Source organism: Opisthocomus hoazin, chromosome 13, assembly GCF_030867145.1.
Source record: "Opisthocomus hoazin isolate bOpiHoa1 chromosome 13, bOpiHoa1.hap1, whole genome shotgun sequence".
In the NCBI taxonomy this organism is placed as follows: Eukaryota; Metazoa; Chordata; class Aves; order Opisthocomiformes; family Opisthocomidae; genus Opisthocomus; species Opisthocomus hoazin.
In genome coordinates this window covers 19,870,652-19,890,974 of record NC_134426.1, presented here as the reverse complement: position 1 = coordinate 19,890,974, position 20,323 = coordinate 19,870,652, and the positions used below count along the sequence as shown (strand labels likewise).

The 20,323-nt window shown below is 40.5% G+C and overlaps 1 protein-coding gene across 4 annotated transcripts in view; it reads right to left on the bottom strand.

The window, feature by feature from the left end:
• The window catches only part of LOC104334825 (septin-2), a 45,494-nt gene that overhangs the window by 15,648 nt on the left and 9,523 nt on the right, over positions 1–20,323 (bottom strand). For 3 of the 4 annotated variants that reach the window (XM_075434495.1, XM_075434492.1, XM_075434494.1), the window contains exons 5-11: positions 19,851–19,974; positions 14,877–15,011; positions 14,312–14,429; positions 4,755–4,856; positions 3,832–3,977; positions 1,804–1,887; positions 733–793 (exon numbers count right to left, since the gene is read on the bottom strand). In XM_075434495.1, the coding sequence (XP_075290610.1) occupies positions 733–793; positions 1,804–1,887; positions 3,832–3,977; positions 4,755–4,856; positions 14,312–14,429; positions 14,877–15,011; positions 19,851–19,974 (770 nt within the window). The remainder of the gene's footprint in view (positions 1–732; positions 794–1,803; positions 1,888–3,831; positions 3,978–4,754; positions 4,857–14,311; positions 14,430–14,876; positions 15,012–19,850; positions 19,975–20,323) is intronic. The other variant, XM_075434496.1, reaches the window with a different exon arrangement.

Below are 20,323 nucleotides of genomic sequence, written 5' to 3'. Positions count from 1 at the left end.
CTTCCAATTGGCAGCAAGTCTTAAGTTTTCACAATGCAAGCAGTCGTAAGCATTGGCAGTGTACTACTTGAATTTAAATACTAGGCTAAAAATCTCTGAATCTTTAGAACTTCAGCATAAAAATGTTAGGCTGAAAAGCCTAGTAATAACTTGAAACCTGAGTAAGAAATCAGAGATTGAAAAACATCAAATCCATAAATTGAGTGGTACAACAGAAATGCTATGAATTTTGCTGCAAGTCAAGATGCAAAAACATGCACATTAATTATATCATAGGATTTTTAGGATTACACAACCTTTTTTTACTCCATAGCCACAAGACATATGAAGAAATTTACTGGTAACGTGCTTGTAGTAAGCCATGCACATCTGAAATGATATTAGACTATCAGTCTACCCCAACATGCTAAGTTTAAAGCAGCACATGTAGCTGACAAACATAAATTAATTTCACTACTTAAAAAATAGTAACTATCCTTATGGAAAATTAGCATACAAACTGGAAGCGATAAATACCCTACCTACAAGAGCTCACATGCTACCTGCCATCCACAGTATGCAAGCTGACTATAAACAGAACACTTTGTATGGGCAACTTGTGTGTTCAGATTAGGTCTGCCATTTTTCACAACTCCAACCTTACACTCCGTAGGCAGTAGTTGACATAGAGTACTGAAATTGGGACATAACATGTTATATTAAAGAACAGCAGTTTTAGAAGCTCCCTCTTACCTCAGCCTCTTTCTGCTGGAGGATTCTATCCTTGTCTACCACCTCTTCTTCAACAGGCCTACTGAACAAAAGAAAGCATTAATGGTATAAGATACAGAAAGTAGAAAACTCCAAGAACAGATTCAAGGCTCATATTTCAGCTAATATAACAAGAACAAAGTCTACATGCTTCCACACAGGGGACGTTAGGACATTCATAAACCCATGCCTGCATTTTGTAAAAGGCCATTCTTTACCTCATAATACTCCTGTTATTCACTCTCCGTTTCTTAAAATTCAATTTCTTCACGGCTATGGGGATTTTTTGCCATTTACTCTAATCAAGAGATTCCCTCCACTATCTATATGTGGTGCAAAAACCAACCATTAAAACACTGTGTAGGCTATTTCCTTTCTTCTTTAAGATCAAAATGCTTGGCTGAATACTTAAAGAACAAGTAAAGTGGGGACAAGAATAAGTTGCTATCAAAAAAGACGCAGCACAGGTAGATGTGCATTTTTTGTACCAAGTTGCCAAGGACAGAAACCTTACCAAAAAATCAAAACCCAACAACAAACACACCACACCACAAACAACCCCCTACATTACCAAAAAAAGATTGTTTGGTCTAAATTTCTCTCCCTAGCTGCATATGAAGGAGAAAGAGAGCAGCCACCATGGCAGTCCTGCAATAACTGGAGAAGCAAGATCCTACCTAATCAGACAGACTGAGGCCTATTTAAGTTTGTCCACTAGAGTTTACTTTTTCCAAGTAGACATCATTAAATAAAAACCTATCTTGTTGGCAGCCCACTACTTCTTTACGCACATTCCAAGTAAAAACACAGATAAAAGGGAACGGATACAAAACCAAGAACAGTTGTTTGTAAGCACGGTACTTCACCATATCTTACTTCTCTTCAAGAAGAGCATTTCATACAAATTCCAGTAACTCCACAGATCGAAATCTCGTAAGAAATAATTTACAGGTGAGATTTAAGTTAGAAGCAAGAACAAGTCCAATGCCACAGTGGAAAAAGAAGAGACTCAGCAGCAGCAGCAGCAGAGCCCAAAGGCACGCACACACTTACTTGCCAGTTCGTTTTAGCCTCTCCGAACGGAAGTTCTCGTAGTGCAAATCTTGGGTCACCTCCTGCAGGTCCTGCATGTGCGTTCTAGAACATGCAAAGGGCTACTGAACACTTTGTCCTTCTTGTCAAAAGGGAAGAAAAACACCCTTTTATCTTCTATTTCTGTTTTGTATAATGGATGCACTTACTGGAAAAGTAGTCCTTACAGACCCAGCCTGCCATAAAGCTAACCAGAACACCGCTTTCATGTTTACTGATCTTCAATTCATACTTCAGTTCCCTCCCACCAATGTTCTTCAAAGACCCAAAGTATTCTGTCGTCCTCTTGTTCAATAAGAGTTGTTTATACCAGTCTTTGCAGCGTTAAGAACCTTGCAAAGACAGTTATTCAGAAAGATACTTTAATTCCTAAAATATTTTTTTACTCTTACATGCTATTAAGTATAATTTGTAACTGAGAACTAGGTGGAGCTCCTTGGCTCACATAACAGCTGATATTGCCAAAATTGTCAAAAAAAAGAAAAAAAAATGCTTGCTACCAGTGACCAGCAGAGGGCAATCCCTGCCCAGCAGAGACTGAAATCAGAAATGCACAGCAGAAGGCAATTTCCAACAATTGCGAGATGCCATTAAGAAAAAAAAAAAAAAAATCACTTGAAACCATCTACACAAGCAGAATATTCCTATCAAATAAAATCATAACGGGGCGGGGTATCATATTTAACACAGGATTTGCCAAGAAAATGAGCTTTGCCTTTACAATACTCTTCACAGTTTAATCAATCCCTGAGTAATATTTTCACAGAATCACAGAATGTTAAGGGTTGGAAGGGACCTCTGTGGGTCATCTAGTTCAACCCCCTGCTGAAGCAGGGTCACCTACAGCAGGCTGCACAGGACCTTGTCCAGGCGGGTCTTGAATATCTCCAGAGAAGGAGACTCCACAACCTCCCTGGGCAGCCTGTTCCAGTGCTCCGTCACCCTCAGGGTGAAGTTCTTCCTCATGTTCAGGTGGAACTTCCTATGCTTCAGTTTGTGCCCATTGCCCCTTGTCCTGTCGCTGGGCACCACTGAAAAGAGTCTGGCCCCATCCTCCTGACACCCACCCTTCAGATATTTCTAAGGTCCCCTCTCAGCCTTCTCTTCTTCAGGCTAAACAAGCCCAGCTCCCTCAGCCTTTCCTCATGGGACAGATGCTCCAGTCCCCTCATCATCCTCGTAGCCCTCCACTGGACTCTCTCTAGTAGTTCCTCATCTTTCTTGAACTGGGGAGCCCAGAACTGGACACAGTACTCCAGATGGGGCCTCACTAGGGCAGAGTAGAGGGGGCAGAGAACCTCCCTCGACCTGCTGCCCACACTCCTTTTGATGCACCCCAGGATCCCATTGGCTTTCTTGGTAACAAGGACACACTGCTGGCTCATGATTAACCTGTCATCCACCAGCACGCCCAGGTCCCTCTCTGCAGAGCTGCTCTCCAGCAGGTCAGCCCCAGCCTGTAGTGATGCATGGGGTTATTCCTCTCCAGGTGCAGCACCCTGCACTTGCCCTTGCTGAACTTCATCAGGTTCCTCTCTGCCCAGCTCTCCAGCCTGTCCAGGTCTTGCTGGATGGCAGCACAGCCTGCCGGTGTATCAGCCACCCCTCTAAGTTCTGTGTCATCAGCAAACTGGCTGAGGGTACACTCTGTTCCTTCATCCAGGTCACCGATTTTAAAAGACTCTCTGCCCCACCCACTACACTATACATATAAATTGAAGTTTTCTTAAAGCCATCAAATCAGTTCACATAAGGCATAAAAATTGTCATGTATTATCTGTAAAATACAGAAAATATTTTCTGAAGTCAGAGATCAGGGGATTATAGCAGCAAAACAAGCTCGGGGCAGGGGGGAGACACACAATAAAAATTCACTCTGCACTGCCACCAGAGCTAGTTTTGAACTAAAGAGTTCATGTTCCTATAACTGTCTAGTCATTGTAACAGTTATGTCACCACAGGAGATGGGATAACTTTACCATTACTCACACCAGCATTGTGCGCAGTTTAAGGAAATCATTGTGCTCTGGATTTTCAACTTCCACAACTCCCCAGGGATACAGACGACCTCTGATTTTTTTCCCTTTCACTTCAATAAGTTGATTGGATCCAATCACAGCAAAGGGAATGCTAGCCTAGTTGAGACAGAGCAAAACAAGTTACTGTTTTGATTTTTGACTGGTTACTTTCTCTGTGTTTTGTTTTTCTTTTAAAGAAAGCACAAAGACTTTGAAGTAACAGACCAGAGAGGAGCAAAAGAAACCTTGACACATGCACTCTACTAAAATCCTTCCACACCAGAAAACCAACGTAACCTCTCATTATTAGCACCTGTAATTTTGTCAGGATCAGTTTGTCTTAACAAAGGCACAAAAGGAAATGACGCTTTGCTTTAGGAACACTTGACTGTTGTTGAAGTACAGTTTGGGCATAATGTGTCATCTGACATAACATCATGCATGGAAAACTGCCAACAGAAACATACTTCAGATACAGATTAAAGTAGCTAGAGAACGAAATTCAGATACATTCTTCAAGCACCTTTGCAAGAGGAAATTGCTTCAGTAAAACTTTTATTCTCTGCTCTAACAAGAGGAAAGTTGTTAATTAGTATAGTAACCATAACACGCACACATCCTCTCTCCTTGCTTGCACGTTGAAAGGTTTGTGTCAGAAAACTGACTGCTAATCACAGATTTTGGAGAAGAGTTGCTTACATTTAAAAGAAAACAAAGTCATAACACACTACATTTGGAATTCTGATGAAGCAGAATAAAAACGTTTATAATTCAGAATCAACATCCCAAAGACTTGAATTTTCAACACTTTATAAAGGAATAAAGTACCTTTAGGCATACCACAGGCTTGAAGAACTACTGCAGCAAAAAAAATAAATTAGGAGTGAAACTTGCCTTTAAAACTCTGGTTTGTTCTTTAAACTCCTCATCTTCATCAGAATCTGCATCAGGGAGCTGATAAATCCTAATGCCATGTTCAGAAATCTCATCTAGAACCTGAAGTTTACAAAAAATGAAGAATAATAAATTTTGATTTCATTGAAGAAGTATTAAGTTAAAAATACATACAACTGATTTACTAGTCTGTCACATCCAGAAAACTCATAATGTTTTTCTGCTTTTAGTTTGACAATGCTTAGAAAAACTCATTAGCAGAAATTGCCTTTACTTATGCTTTGAGTTTATGTACTACCAAATTAGTTTACGTCCTACAAGACTATCTCACATGGCATTAATTTTATTCTGCCTGTGAAGAAAAAAACCCAGCACTTTTCATTTTTTCTTCATTGAACCTCAAGTCCATAAATATCAACTCAGCAAGCAACCTACATGTTTTGAGATATAAGAAAAGAATACTAAGTGGGAAATCAATTGCATCCTTAAAACGAGGAAAGGAAGCCTATGTTAGACCTGGTTGGATTTTAAAGATTTTATTTTACTATTGCAAGAAAAGTATCTTAAAAACATTGCTGAGATTTGCTAACTACAGAGGTTCTCTTTTGAAGATCTTACTAACAGGCATTTTACAAAGCAAAAACATTTGCTGAGATTACCTCTGAATTAAACTGTAATCTACCTGTGATACAATCTGCAAAATCAGAAATGGCTAAATATGAACAACAGCTCACCTGTCTGTCCACCCCAAGAGGAAGAGATTCACTGACTAAATGCATTTTGTGACATTGCTAATGTATGTTTCTTTGTATATGACCTTAAATAGCATATTTTTGTGCAGTGATACAGAAATAAATATATCAAAATGCAATTAAGGCCTTCAGACAACAATCTGTACTTGTACTCGAGAAATAAACACCAGAATTAGAACCCTATTTTCTATGAATGTTAGCTGTATAACTAATAAAATATTTGCAATACAATGCACTCTTGCACAACACTTTTTGAAGACTAACAAATATGCACTTGACTCAACGTCTGAAGTGCCAAATAACACAGGCTTAATGATTTTTAAAAAGGCACAACAGTTAAATGCATTTTTAGAAAACACAGAAAGTAAATCATTAAAAAACCCCAGAAGATTTACACACAGCATAATACAGAAGCAGACAAAACCAAAGTGAAGTTAGTATGAAAAAAATAAGTGAAAGTAATGACTTTGTAGAAGGATTCAATAATTACAGCATCAAAACCATGCAGCTCATGTTGAAGTATATTTTATTGTCTTTGATGTGTACAAAAATTTAAAAAGACAGTGTCTATTGTCCGTTCAATCAAAAAGACAAAAGCTTATTATCCACTTAAACTGGGGAAGTTATTCAAAATCTGCTAAGAGAAAAACCACCCACAAACAGTTTTCTTTATTGTCACTAATGTCTGAGATATTAACAAAAAAATACACTACCAGTATTCCTGTACACATTCTTTTCCTAATGAAATCGCTGCAGGAGTAAGCAGCCAGCACAATTCCAGGCCTTGGGCAGTTTCAAAAGGTGGTACAAGTCAATCCTTTCTTCAAAACTGAAGAGAATCCTTCTACTGCCATATTATTAAAAATACTTCAGTCAGAAATCCCATCAAATGCACTGACAAGATTTTCTTTCACTAAAGAAAGTGCGGTGGTATGAGGAGAACATGAAGAATGCTGAGATTCCACAATAACTCTCTCCAAAGGGATCTTGGATTGTCAGCAGGAAAGGGTTAACTGTGCAAACTTCTGAGATTCATATTCCCTAATGGGTTGCAACTGTAACTTCACTAACTTCACAACCGCAGGGGACCCAAGCAGCAGCACTCTGCAGTAATGCACTCTTACAATAGACAAAGTCCGGGCAAAACTGGGAGGGGGGCGAGGGGCGTGTTGAGGTAATCATAAAAACATTCAGAAAAGCCTATGGAAGGACTTGTGCTGTCATTACTACACATGGAACTGGACATTAACTTGATAATACAAACACAACCAGACTTCAAATGAAGAAGAGGTCTTAATGAGCCTTCCCATAGTATTGTTGGGTTTCTTGATCCTCTGTCGTGATGGCAACCAATAGCTATGGTATAAATAAAGCTTGTCCAGCCAGAGCTTGATTACTAAACAGCTGTTCAAAACAAACCAATCCCTCACACCATTAGAAGAGGAATGACCACATATGAACCAGTTACTCCCATGACAATGTCTTCCTGCCAGGTATATACACATCCCACGCACTCACACACGCGCACACACTGAACAGAATATTATGAGCCTCCACCAACATAGACAGCAATTATTTTTAAAATAAAAAAGACATTTGGGAACAAGTGTTGCTAATAAGCAATTAACAGTTACATTCACACAATTACATTTAAATCCATGCATTGTTTTGCAGAATGGAAGATAACTAAACTGTCACCAAATGATAATAAAAGATGCACAGCTGGGATGGGTGGGACAGCGCTGCAGTGCGATGCCTTTAAGTAGCTGCATAAAACAAGAGCGCACAATTTAACCTGGCTGAGATCTTACAGATTAAATGCAAGTGAAACAATAACGGGAAAGCCGACAACAAGGGGTGCTAGAATAATATATTACAGCTGTTAAATCTAGTGCTTTCCTGAAAGGAAAAAGAATTGCAATAAAAACAAACTGCATTTTATGGTCCTAACAATGAAACAGCATTTTGCTTCTTCAAATCTGAATTTTATTGGCCTCAGAGGATTCTGTGTTCCTAAAGATTAGCCTTCCCATGGGAAATTAAAAAAAAAGTCAAAATATTAGTTCCCCTCTCATGAAGTCATTCTTTTGAGCAGGTTTCCTTAGCAGCCTTGCATAGCACAGCTTGTGAAACTGCCTTGCATTTCTTCCCATTCGAGAGTTTTAAAAAATAACTTTGAATTCCAGAAAGACCAAACAGGAATTACTCCAAGCTGGGTTTCCTTTGCAAGCACCACAAACTGATCTTGCTGTTTAGTCCAAAGCGGCAAAACAAAAACATTTTACTTCAGATTGATGGCCAAATGGCAGAAACATCTAAAATAATAAGACTTCAAGCTGCGTCAGCAAAGCAGGATTTTGATTCTTATTCTTGATTAGAGATTCTGTTAGCCAAGATGCTTTGAGTTAGAACAATATACAGTAGCTGGACTTTCAAAGCTTTGGAACCACATTATACATTTGACTTAGTATAAACTCCGTTTGTAGAGTGACCTTTGCCAGCAGTACAAAAATAATGAAGACTTGTTTAGCTGTTCCCTAACCACTCCCTCAGACTACAGCGTAAGTGCCATTCATCTCATTATGTTTAGCCAATGCATAAATGTGGCAGCCATATATGTAAATCGAGACTGTTTTAAAGATTAGTTAGTTAAGAGTAACTTTGCTCAGTCTAGGAAGAACTAGACATCACTGAATACGGTCAAGAGAGGTCACCTTTAAATTAATCTGTTCATCACAGGATATGTAAACTGGGATTCACCTCCATGTTCCACAACAAATGTGCATCATAAACCCTCAATCTATCATCACTTACAGAATTATACTGAAAAATAAGCGATTCCAAATTCACACTGGGAAACAGTTTGCTTGTCCTACTGCCATGTTTCAGCTAAAATCTGGTGTTAACAATACACAGAAGCAACTGTCAAACGGCACGTGCACTATGCTATGCTTGACATTTCACCCTCTTGGTGAGAGGCCACCAAGCAGCAGACAAAAGGAGCACAGAATAAGGAGTCCCAAAACAATTACAGCAAGTATCGAAACCTGGTAAGGTGACGCTCCAATTCATTTCACATAAGCACTACTTTTGTGAAACATGACTGTAGCTAGAACTTGTATCAGCTTATTTTATGTATTTGAACTGACAGAGCAGAACATTCAGACTCCCAGTGAATTATATTGTCAAATAATTAACATTCCACTTCAATGCCTGCTTCAAATCTTTCAACATCATTCTGCTATCAAATGCTGAACCAAAAATAAGTACCTATGAAAACTGAGCCTGAAGTACACTGCTGAAAGATCAAATATAGTTTCTTTATAAAAAGTAGCAGCTCCACAAACAATATTACTATCAGATAATATCTTCCACCAAGTCAGTACACACACAGAAAAAGAGAAGCAGTAAAACCAGCACAAGCAGCCACATCTCTGCTTTGTTATTTCCCTATGAGGTCTTTCAATTTGTCCACAGTATCTGTCATCTACTCATAGCATTTGTGGAGGAACAAAACAAAAGCTCAGGAGCCTGGACAGAATTTCTCCCAGCAAGATCTAGAGGTCCTTTTTAACTCAATGAATGACCTTTTTTCATTCCCCCCCCTTCACCCATTTCATCACAAAGCTGGTCACTTTTGCATAAACACCTGTCCCCCTCTTCAGTGAATGTTTGTCTACATTGCAGACAAAGTTTATACAGTCATAACTGTCCCCACTTTAAACTCCCTCAGATACAGAGGATTTATTCCATTTCTTGGACAAGTTTTCTTACACCACTCAGCTTTATACAAAAAAACATCAATGCCAGCTGTACCTCACCTTGCCAAATTGTAGTTGCTTACATGCCTACACAAACCATGGTCACACCTTTGATTGGGGCACTGGTCCACTCAAAAAAACCCTGAACAAATCCTCTGAATTTAGGTTGAGTTCAGCTAATGTGCTGTTTCATAAGAATGATTTTAACCATAATATTTTCCCAGCTAAATAAAGCTCTACTCCCTCTTCAAGAAAACAAAAAAACACGCTCCCAAAAAAGCCCCTGAATAAAGATCCCATAACTATTCTAAAGGACTACTGGAAGCCAGAGCATCATAATCAAAACACCTGTCATGCCCTCCATGAAAACCAAAAAGTAGTAGTACAAATTATATTAAGCTATAATAAAAAAGATTAAGAAATAATCTTACTATGAAAAAAAGTTTGCACATTCTGGTGTATAGACTGCATTCTAGAAATATTACTTATCTCTGTACTTCTCAATAAATCAGTTATCAAACTTGCAAAAATTCAAATCTGTTTGACTCTACAACTGAATGTACTGGTTTTGAGTCAACAGAACTCAGAAAAACCTTGTGATCTCAATAAATTTTACTGAACCACTTCTAAACATAATACAGTCTCACCACCTACCCATTTCCTTCTTTAAGAAGATGCATGAAGTCATTCTGAATCAAAGAGTATACACCAGGAAAGGTTAAAATATTTAAATTCATTGGCCAGATTATTCTATGATGAGATTAAATGGAAATTAGATTTGAAGTGAAAGACTTGTACGACGAATATGTACTTTATTCCTGTAGAATTCACTACAATGTCATATATGGCGGAGGCTGGCCTGTCTTGGAAAAGTTTAGCAAAAAAAAAAAAATTCAAGACAGCAAGTAAATCTTCCAATGCAAAAAGATTTATTTTATGACCACTGCTCAGAAAGCCCTTCTCCAGTGCAGCCCTGAGTATGTCCTGGTATTTCACATGAACAGATAACCTAGTAGAACACATATACAAGACAACATGCTTTTTTCCATAACAATGGAGCTACAAAGAGCATCCTGCTAATATCTTAAACCAACTGTCCTGCCTCTGTATTAGTGGTTTAGTTTGTATCATGGGTTTTAGTTTGTATCATGGGTGCACTTCTTAAGCAAGTTTCCAATCACCCTGACTTAACCACATTTTGCTACAAACCACACACACAGTTAGAGTATGCAAAGCAAGCTTCTTTTGGATGAAACTAAACCCAAAGATACACTCTCGGAACAATCTAAAGCACTCCCACCATGAATGTACACTCAGTCCACTGGACTAAATGAGAGCTAGTCTGAAACATCTACACTATACACATTTCAGGATGATTTGAGCCCTCATTACAAACCGTTTTGCTCAAATCCTGCTCTATTGGGGTGCACTGCTTGCTAAGATAGATGAAGCCAAGAATGACCATATTCTCAGCAAGCGTAACTGGTAAAGTACATCAGACTTCACAGAATCACAGAATAGTAGGGGTTGGAAGGGACCTCTGTGGGTCATCTAGTCCAACCCTCCTGCCGAAGCAGGGTCACCTACAGCAGGCTGCACAGGACCTTGTCCAGGCGGGTCTTGAATATCTCCAGAGAAGGAGACTCCACAACCTCCCTGGGCAGCCTGTTCCAGTGCTCCGTCACCCTCAGAGGGAAGAAGTTCTTCCTCATGTTCAGACGGAACTTCCTGTGCCTCAGTTTGTGCCCATTGCCCCTTGTTCTGTTGCTGGGCACCACCGAAAAGAGTCTGGCCCCATCCTCCTGACACCCACCCTTCAGATATTTATAAGCATTTATTAGGTCCCCTCTCAGCCTTCTCTTCTTCAGGCTGAACAAGCCCAGCTCCCTCAGCCTCTCCTCGTAGGAGAGATGTTCCAGTCCCCTCACCATCCTTGTAGCCCTCCGCTGGACTCTCTCCAGTAGCTCTTCATCTTTCTTGAAGTGGGGAGCCCAGAACTGGACACAGTACTCCAGATGAGGCCTCACCAGGGCAGTGTAGAGGGGAAGGAGAACCTCCCTCGTCCTGCTGGCCACACTCTTCTTGATGCACCCCAGGATTCCATTGGCTTTCTTGGCAGCCAGGGCACACTGCTGGCTCATGGTTAGCCTGTCGTCCACCAGGACGCCCAGGTCCCTCTCCACAGAGCTGCTCTCCAGCAGGTCCATCCCAAGCCTGTACTGGTGCATGAGTTGTTCCTCCCCAGGTGCAGGACCCTGCATTTGCCTTTGTTGAACCTCATCAGGTTCCTCTCTGCCCAGCTTTCCAGCCTATCCAGGTCACGCTGAATGGCAGCACAGCCTTCCGGTGTGTCTACCACACCTCCCAGTTTGGTGTCATCAGCAAACTTGCTGAGGGTACATTCTAACTCTTCATCCAGGTCGTTGATGAAGAAGTTAAACAAGACTGGGCCCAGTACTGACCCCTGGGGCACACCACTTGTTACCAGCCTCCAACTAGACTCAGCGCCGCTGATGACAACCCTCTGAGTTCTGCCATTCAGCCAGTTCTCTATCCACTTCACCGACCACTCATCCAGCCCACACTTCCTCAGCTTCCCTAGGAGGATATCATGGGAGACTGTGTCGAAAGCCTTGCTGAAGTCCAGGTAGACAACATCCACGGCTCTCCCTTCGTCTACCCAGCCAGTCATGTCATCATAGAAAGCTATCAGATTGGTCAGGCATGATTTCCCCTTGGTGAATCCATGTTGACTACTCCTAATAACCTTCTTTTCTTCCAATTGTTTGATGATGGCCTCCAGGATAAGCTGCTCCATCACCTTTCCTGGGATGGAGGTGAGGCTGACCGGCCTGTAGTTCCCTGGGTCCTCCTTCTTGCCCTTTTTGAAGATTGGAGTGACACTGGCCTTTCTCCAGTCCTCGGGCACCTCTCCTGTCCTCCAGGACCTCTCAAAGATGATGGAGAGTGGCTCAGCAATGACATCCGCCAGCTCTCTCAGCACTCGTGGGTGCATTCCATCGGGACCCATGGATTTGTGGACATCCAGATCGCTTAAGTGATCCCTCACACAGTCCTCCTCAACCAGGGGAAAGTCATCCTCTCTGTAGGCTTCTTCTCTTACCTCCGGGGCCTGGGATTCCTGAGGGCCAGTCTTAGCACTGAAGACTGAAGCAAAGAAGGCATTCAGTAGCTCTGCCTTCTCCGCATCCTCCGTCACCAGGACACCCACCTCATTCAGCAGCGGCCCCACATTGTCCCTAGCCTTTCTTTTGCTGCTGATGTAGTTGAAGAAGCCCTTCTTGTTGTTTTTGACATCCCTTGCCAGATTCAATTCCAGGTGGGCCTTGGCCTTCCTCGTCGCATCCCTGCATGCTCTCACCACGTTTCTGTACTCTTCCCAAGTGGCCTGCCCCTCTTTCCACATTCCATGGACCTTTCTCTTCTGCCTGATCTCCACTAGAAGCTCCTTGTTTAACCATGCTGGTCTCCTGCCTCCTTTGCTAGATTTCTTTCTCAGGGGGATACATTGCTCCTGTGCATGGAAGAAGTGTTGTTTAAAGAGCGACCAGCACTCATGGACCCCCCTGCCTTCGAGAGCCCTGGCCCAGGGGATTCCTCCCAGTAGCTCCTTGAAGAGGGCAAAGTCAGCCCTCCTGAGGTCCAGGGTTTTGATCCTGCTTATTGCCCTGCTTCCTCCACGCAGGATCCTGAACTCGACCATTTCATGGTCACTGCAGCCGAGTCTACCTCCGACCTTCACATCCTCAACCAGTCCCTCCTTGTTTGTTAACACGAGGTCCAGCAGCGCGCCTTTCCTTGTTGGTTCCTCCACCACTTGCATCAGAAAGTTATCATCGATGCTCTGTAGGAACCTCCTGGATTGCGCCTGCCTAGCTGTATGGTCTTCCCAGCTGATGTCAGGGTGGTTGAAGTCCCCCATGAGAACCAGGGCCTGTGACTGTGAGGCTGCTTGCAGCTGCCTGTAGAAGGCCTCATCAACCTCCTCCTCCTGGTCAGGTGGCCTGTAGTACACACCCACCGTAATGTCACCCTTATGAGCCTGTCCCTTAATTCTAACCCACAAGCTTTCAACTTGTTCCTCATTTGCCCCCAGGCCAAGCTCAATGCATTCTACTTGCTCCCTCACATACAGAGCAACTCCCCCACCTTTCCTTGTTGGTCTGTCTTTCCTAAAGAGTCTGTAGCCATCCATGACAGCATGCCAGTCATGCGAGTTGTCCCACCATGTTTCTGTGATGGCGACCAAGTCGTAGCCGTCCTGCTGTATAATGGCTTCCAGCTCCTCCTGTTTATTGCCCATGCTACATGCGTTGGTGTAGACACACTTGAGCTGGGCTGTCAATCTCACCCCTGGCCTTGGCACGCCAAGCCTATGAGCTGGGCAATATCCCCTTCCCCCTTCGAACCTAGTTTAAAGCCCTCTCAATGAGCCCCGCCAGCTCGTGGCCAAGAATCCTTTTTCTTCTTTGAGACAGCTGGACTCCGTCTGTCTCCAGCAGGCCCGGTGCTGTGTACACCTCCCCATGATCAAAGAAGCCAAAATTTGACCGATGGCACCAGTCCCTGAGCCACCTGTTAATCAGGTGAGTGTTCCTGCCCCTTTCAGTGCTGTTCCCTGCCACTGATGGGATGGAGGAAAACACCACCTGCGCCCCTGATCCCTCAACCAGTCGCCCCAGTGCCCTGAAGTCCCTTTTGATGGCCTTCAGGGAAGATTTCCCGCCTCACACTTCCTGAAGATCAGGTCCTTGGCAAATACTCACCCCTCTTCAGTTTGAATTTACTTTATCATAGAATCATAGGTTGGAAAAGACCTCTAAGATCACCAAGTCCAGCCATCCACCCAACACCACCAGTCCTACTAAATCATATACTGAAGTGCCACATCTACACATTTTTTAAACAGCTCCAGGGATGGTGACTCAACCACCTCCCTGGGCAGCCTATTCCAAATATTTTTTATGTTTGGCTTTAACATTACATGGGTTGCACTGTTCTCATGATCAAGTGTGAGACCTACTCTTCTCTTCAGCCTTTCTCTCTCCTTCAGTGTCAGTGTGTCAGCCTTGGCAATCACAGGGACAATGTTGACTTTTCCATGAAGAGCCTTCATGAATTCTACATCTAATGGTTTCAGCCTGCCAACAAGAGGAAAAAAAAAAAATATAAAAAAGGGGTGGGTTTCTTGTTTTTTTCAACAGACCAAATGTATTAAAACTTCTTTATTTCAAGTATCTACATAAATAGTATTCCCAGCATAAATTAAGTCAGAACACTTGCTTACCAGCTTGATTGTGTAAAGACTGAATTGCAGCTACAATTGTCAATATGAGATAAACTGGATATTATAAGCTCTTACTTTTCTGGGTGATAAACAATGTAATATTGACTGCTTCAAAACAATATTAAATGCCAAAAAGAGGACAAAGCAGAGGAGAGCATTAATCCCCAGAGACCATTTTAATTGCACTGGCTAACTGACAGTGTAGGAAGTAACTCAATTAATATTGAAGTTAAGTTTCCAGTTCAAGTAATGAACACAATACAACGCCCTAAAATACAAGAGCTCAAAAGCTTTTTCTTACCCATGCCCAAAGGGAGAGATGAAGTAAAAACAGCAATGGACTCTGTTGTCTATAATGTGGCGCCTGTTTAGACCACTCTCATCATGAAGGTATCTTTCAAACTGGTTATCAATGTATTGGATAATTGTTTTGAAGCTGTAGTGTGAGGGAGGGGAAAGAAAAAAAAAAAAGAGAGGCATCTTAGATCAGCTTTAAAATAACAAAAAAAGAATTGTGAAAAGATAAGAACAGAAGCGGGAGAATCGCATTTTTATGAAAAATATTTCTGTTACAAAAATTCAACTTCCTAGCATTGTACTTACTACTGAGGAAAAGTATTTTGATAATGCAAAAAGATGTTTTCATAGCAACCACCAAGCGCCTATTTATGCCTAGAGCTACTTTCAAGTGTTATTCTGTCCACTGGATAAAAAGTTCAAGTGCAAGCTCAATAAAAAGCACTTAACGCTGAAACAACACAGACAGGAACAGAAGACTGAGGATTTTTCTACTTTTTTTTCTGGGGGTAAGGGGTGAGGATTTGTTTTTAAACCATCTGACAAATGACATATCCGGGATATCCTCTCGATTTACAACCCTGACCCTAGAGCTAGGTTTCTACAGTTACTTATGCAAATTCTGGTATTCTAGTCTGTTTGAATTAAGTAAAAGTACATTTGCAAGTCATGCACTAAAGCATCACATGATTTATTAAGCTATTTTTGTTACCTTACAGCATCCTTTTCTGTTGGCAAACAAAAATAATTCCTACTTAGTTCAAGGCAATTTAAAATATGCCCTGCAAACAAGTAAATGAACACAAAATTGGATCATATAGATTAATCAGACACAAAGAGCAGTGACTAGAGAGAGAAAAGAAAACACAATGCATTACTAAGAAGATTGTTTTAAGATATTCCAGAGCATGTAGACACCTGCAAACAACATTAATGTAAAAGGACACTTTATATTAAGTACTGCAGAGGAAGGGAAATGAACATGTTGATGAAGATAAGATTAGACAGATGATTGTGTGTCATGAATATATCTAAACTACTTGGGGAAAAAATGAGCAGAAAGCTTAACTTGAAAAATCGTATTTCTGTTGCTGAGAAAGTGCAAATTTGACTAGAGAAATTTAAGGAGGGAACAGACAAAAGAACACAAAAAGGAATTAGTAATCTGGGAAATGAACACATAGAATGCTGGCAAATACTGAGACAGGCAACAAAATTCAATCCTGGACCACTTGGCTGTAATGAAGATAACGAAAGAAAGTAACAAGCATGATGGAAGAGATCCTGAAGGTAATTTGATTTTCCAAAGTTGAGTAACCATTGGGATCTAGGAGGAATAAATCTGCAGCAGAACTTCTATACATACATGTTTGTATCTTTGTAAGATTTGCACTGTTCTAAGCAGTAATACAGAAGATGTAGCAAAACATGGAATTCATTGGGTTCTAACCTTAGTGCTCCTCAAGTCTTTAAGAACTAGCATCTTAATACCTGAATGTGTTGCAAAAAGACACGTTTCATTTTCCTGTTGATCACAGATACTCTCCTCATAGCTGGTGAAAGGTAACGAGACTGAAGACGAAAAATATTAGGACAGAAACCAAGCACAAACAATGGGAAAGCAACTGTCACACATTTCCCTGGCAATGTAATTAGTTTACGTGCAGTTTCCTAGCTCTAACAGCCATCATTTTTCCTATAAATATGGCATTAGTGTCCTGTACCTCCTGACTTCCGGGAAACACCTGGCTCATACCACTGTGCTATCATTACTTAGGAGATAGTACATCCTGTATTGTAACAGCAAACAACGCAACCGTTGCATCTAAGCCTATTGGGGGAAAATGAACAATATTACCAAGCTGCCAAAAACCACAAAACACAATTTAACACGAGCCAGTAAAAAAAGAAAGTTAGCAGCAACCAGAAAGCAGTTATTGAAGAATGACCTGCAATGCTGTAAGCAAGATGAAACAAGGCGTATGATCAGCAATATCTAACAAGTTTATTTGTTGACTGTTTTTATCAACAATCCTTTTGATGCCAGATGTGATTCAAAATCTGTGAACGAAGCAATTTTTTTTCCCTCTCCTCCTTAGATCCTTTCTCTTCTGTCTGACAAAAGATGTTACTTTAAGGGCCTGCTTTTCTCACGATCCCAATGTCCTTATGCATGGAAGAGCCATTTTATGCTTCAAACCTTCCACCATAAAGAATTTTGCTGTTCTCCAAACACCCGCCTAAGCCGATGCCAAGAGCATTCCTAGGTGTAGTTTGATGCCAGAATACAGAACTCCAGCTAGCACTAAAGCTTCACACAATCTAAAAATTATCACTATGGTTAACTGTGGATAGAATCCACATTTTCTTGTAGGCTGTTTTAAGTACAATGGTATTTGGAAAACAAAAAGTAATCTATTTCATAGATTTAGTACAACACATTCTCCAATAACTCATTTCCCAGTCCAACGTTGTTATTCTTCCAATTCAGAAAATCCACTGGTCAAACTCCTGACAACACATAATCTTTACTAGCACTTCTTCTGTGACAGAAAATACCTAAAAATTGACCCCAGCTTCCATTCTTGAAAGTCAAACCCTGAAATTAAGCCCTTTCATCAGTGCAAAGACAGAAACAAAAAGCCATTAGGAAGCCTACTCAGGAGGAAGATACTTGAAACAGGATCAGCGATTGCTGCCTCCTAGAGACATTATGCCAGTTTGATTTACCTCTGTTCAAAATTACCTTAGTAAAACCTATCACCCTGAAAAACAGGTAGTTTGCACCAATTGCAGCTTTTCCCAAAAAAAGTGTTTTATAAAACTTGGATTGAGATCAGCACCATCTACTGGTTAACCATAATTGCAGTAAGTGCTCCTGAACACACACATAAGTTCAAGAACACAAACTTGCTGCTTCCTCTGAACTAACAAGGAAGGAAGACAGTTGCACTGGGTTGATCTTGACTACAGTTTGAAACAAAGAGTCCGTCCATCCAAGTCCCTATGACATCCTGTAGAGACTTACGGACTTTGTCTAAATGACACTCACCATGACTCAAACTCAGTCTTTTTATGTGACATAAGAAGATAGGACTAGAGAGAGACAATTAAAACTAACTGCATCTTTTTATTTTGTAGTATGCAAGTACTATTTGTTCCCATAATGTATTTTGTTGTTTAAGATTTGTCACAGAAAACTAAGTATAAACCAGTAAATTGTTCTACTGGGTGTGAATCATCATGGAATGACTCTATTTAGCAAGCCTTGAAAAAGAAAGGGGGAAAATCTGAACACGCAGGTCTCTAAGAAACATCTTAACAGAATAAACAAAGGGCATTAGAACACAATCAACAGGAAGAGCTCTATGTAACACAATACGCGGGCTGCAGAGCTCTTGGCTCCAGCGGAAGGAAGCTCTAGTCAACAGCGCACAAAATAAGCAAGACCGTGCTGCAGTCCAGAAAGATGCCTTAGCGTCATTTTAAAAGTTCAATTATTTTTAACATAATAAAGTAGGAAAAGTGGGAGGAAAATTAAAATCCCACTACAGCTTCACTTTCAGACTTCCATTTAGCATATTATATAACTTCGCTGCCTTTATTTTTGCTGTGTTTCTACAGTACACCATAGAAAGAGAAGAAAAACCATGTCTGATAACAATGTTCTTCAGAATGCTCCAGATAATGCAGCATTCTGTCAAGAAAATATTACAAAACATTCTATTAGCATTATAGAGGTCTATTTTATCAGCTGTTTGCCTCCTTCCTGATCTTTAACTTATACTGAAGAACTCAAATCAATCAGTATGAGCTTTATGCTCCCTTTTTCTGCACAGTGACACTTTGCTTGCTTTAGGATTACCACCACCACTACAACAAAAGCTAATAACTAAGCAAAATAAATATTGTTATTGTCTTCTTAAAAGACAACTATGTAGAAATTCAAAGTTTAGCTTCTAGTTGCACTAGAATAGTTCAGGCATCCTAGTAAGCACATTAATATATCTCATCTTTATTTGAAAAAAGTTATCATAAGATCTGTTATCCACAGTTAAAGTGCATGATGATGATGATGATGATCTGGAAATTACATTTATTAACAAACTTACTAATTCCTATTCTGTTACAAACTGCCCGGTTCATTCACAGCTATTTTACCATTTTCTTTCATGATTTTTATGCTAAAGCAATTATGTATGTTGTCCAGTGTATCTGCAGACAATTATTCCAGCCATTAAAGATTATCAGAGATATTTAGGGCAGGGAGAGCTAAGTAGTAACTCCATCATAAAAAAAAAAAAGTGGTTCTATCCAAATTGCTGGTAGTACATATAAAGGACAGGGAATGAAAAGTACTGTCTTAAAAAAATGGAAACTGGATGGGCCAGAGACACAGAAAGTAAAAGACAAACAAAAAATTTCCCTCTGCCAGAATTCTGCCTTATCAGAGCAGCTATGGAGACAAAAAGTTGACTGCAGTTGTCACAGGGAACCTTACTGGAGGAAAGGCCATTACGTTTGAGGGAGAATCACAGAGAGCCGAGAGAACACTAACCAAACGTTTTAGAAACATAAAAAAGTAGTTGGAAGATTGAAACAGGAAGTTGTACAAAGCAATGCAGTTTTACTAGAGATGTATACTATAGGCAACAAAAACTACAAGAGAAACTTGATTTGAAACTCACACGAACTAAATGATCATGTCACTGATGATATGAAGACGAGCACCAAGAATGCAGAACTGGTTAGAAAATTGTGCTTAACTGCAAGGACTCGGAAAAGTCTACCTCTACCATGAATTCAAGATACCTCTCCATTAATGTTAACACTAATGAACCTGCTGCTTCCTTTCAGTACATCAAAGTTATCCAAAGATCACCAGCTTAATCACTTAAGTTCAGAGAGACAGACACACTAGAGCAGTGTTTGCATAAGACACAAACTCTATCAAGCAAAGTAGTATTTACACACATACCAGTCCTGGCTGTTAATGGCATCTCCATATCCTGGTGTGTCAACTACTGTTAAACGCAGTTTCACCCCTCGCTCCTCTATCTCCACTGTAGAAGCTTCAATTTGAACTGTTCTCTCTATTTTCTCTAAAACAAAGGAACATTTTGATTGTTATTATGCTTATTAATTGCTGCAGAAACCTGTGCAGGAGAGAGGAGGAAATGCAGTCTGAAGTGTATTGTAACCTACATGACACAAAATACACTAAAGAAAAACTGATCTAGGTAGTCAAAACTTAACACCACGTTTTTGTAAACAAATAAGAAGCAGTGAACTAAAAGAAAAGGGGATTCACTCATGACTACATGCAAAAATAAAATTATAATACTCAGAAGCATGCTAGATTTTTGTCAAAAGGTATTTACACCTCTAACCAGAACTTAAGGCATTACAGGCAAAAAGCATTAGAGGAAATGGGGATTAGAGCAAAACCAC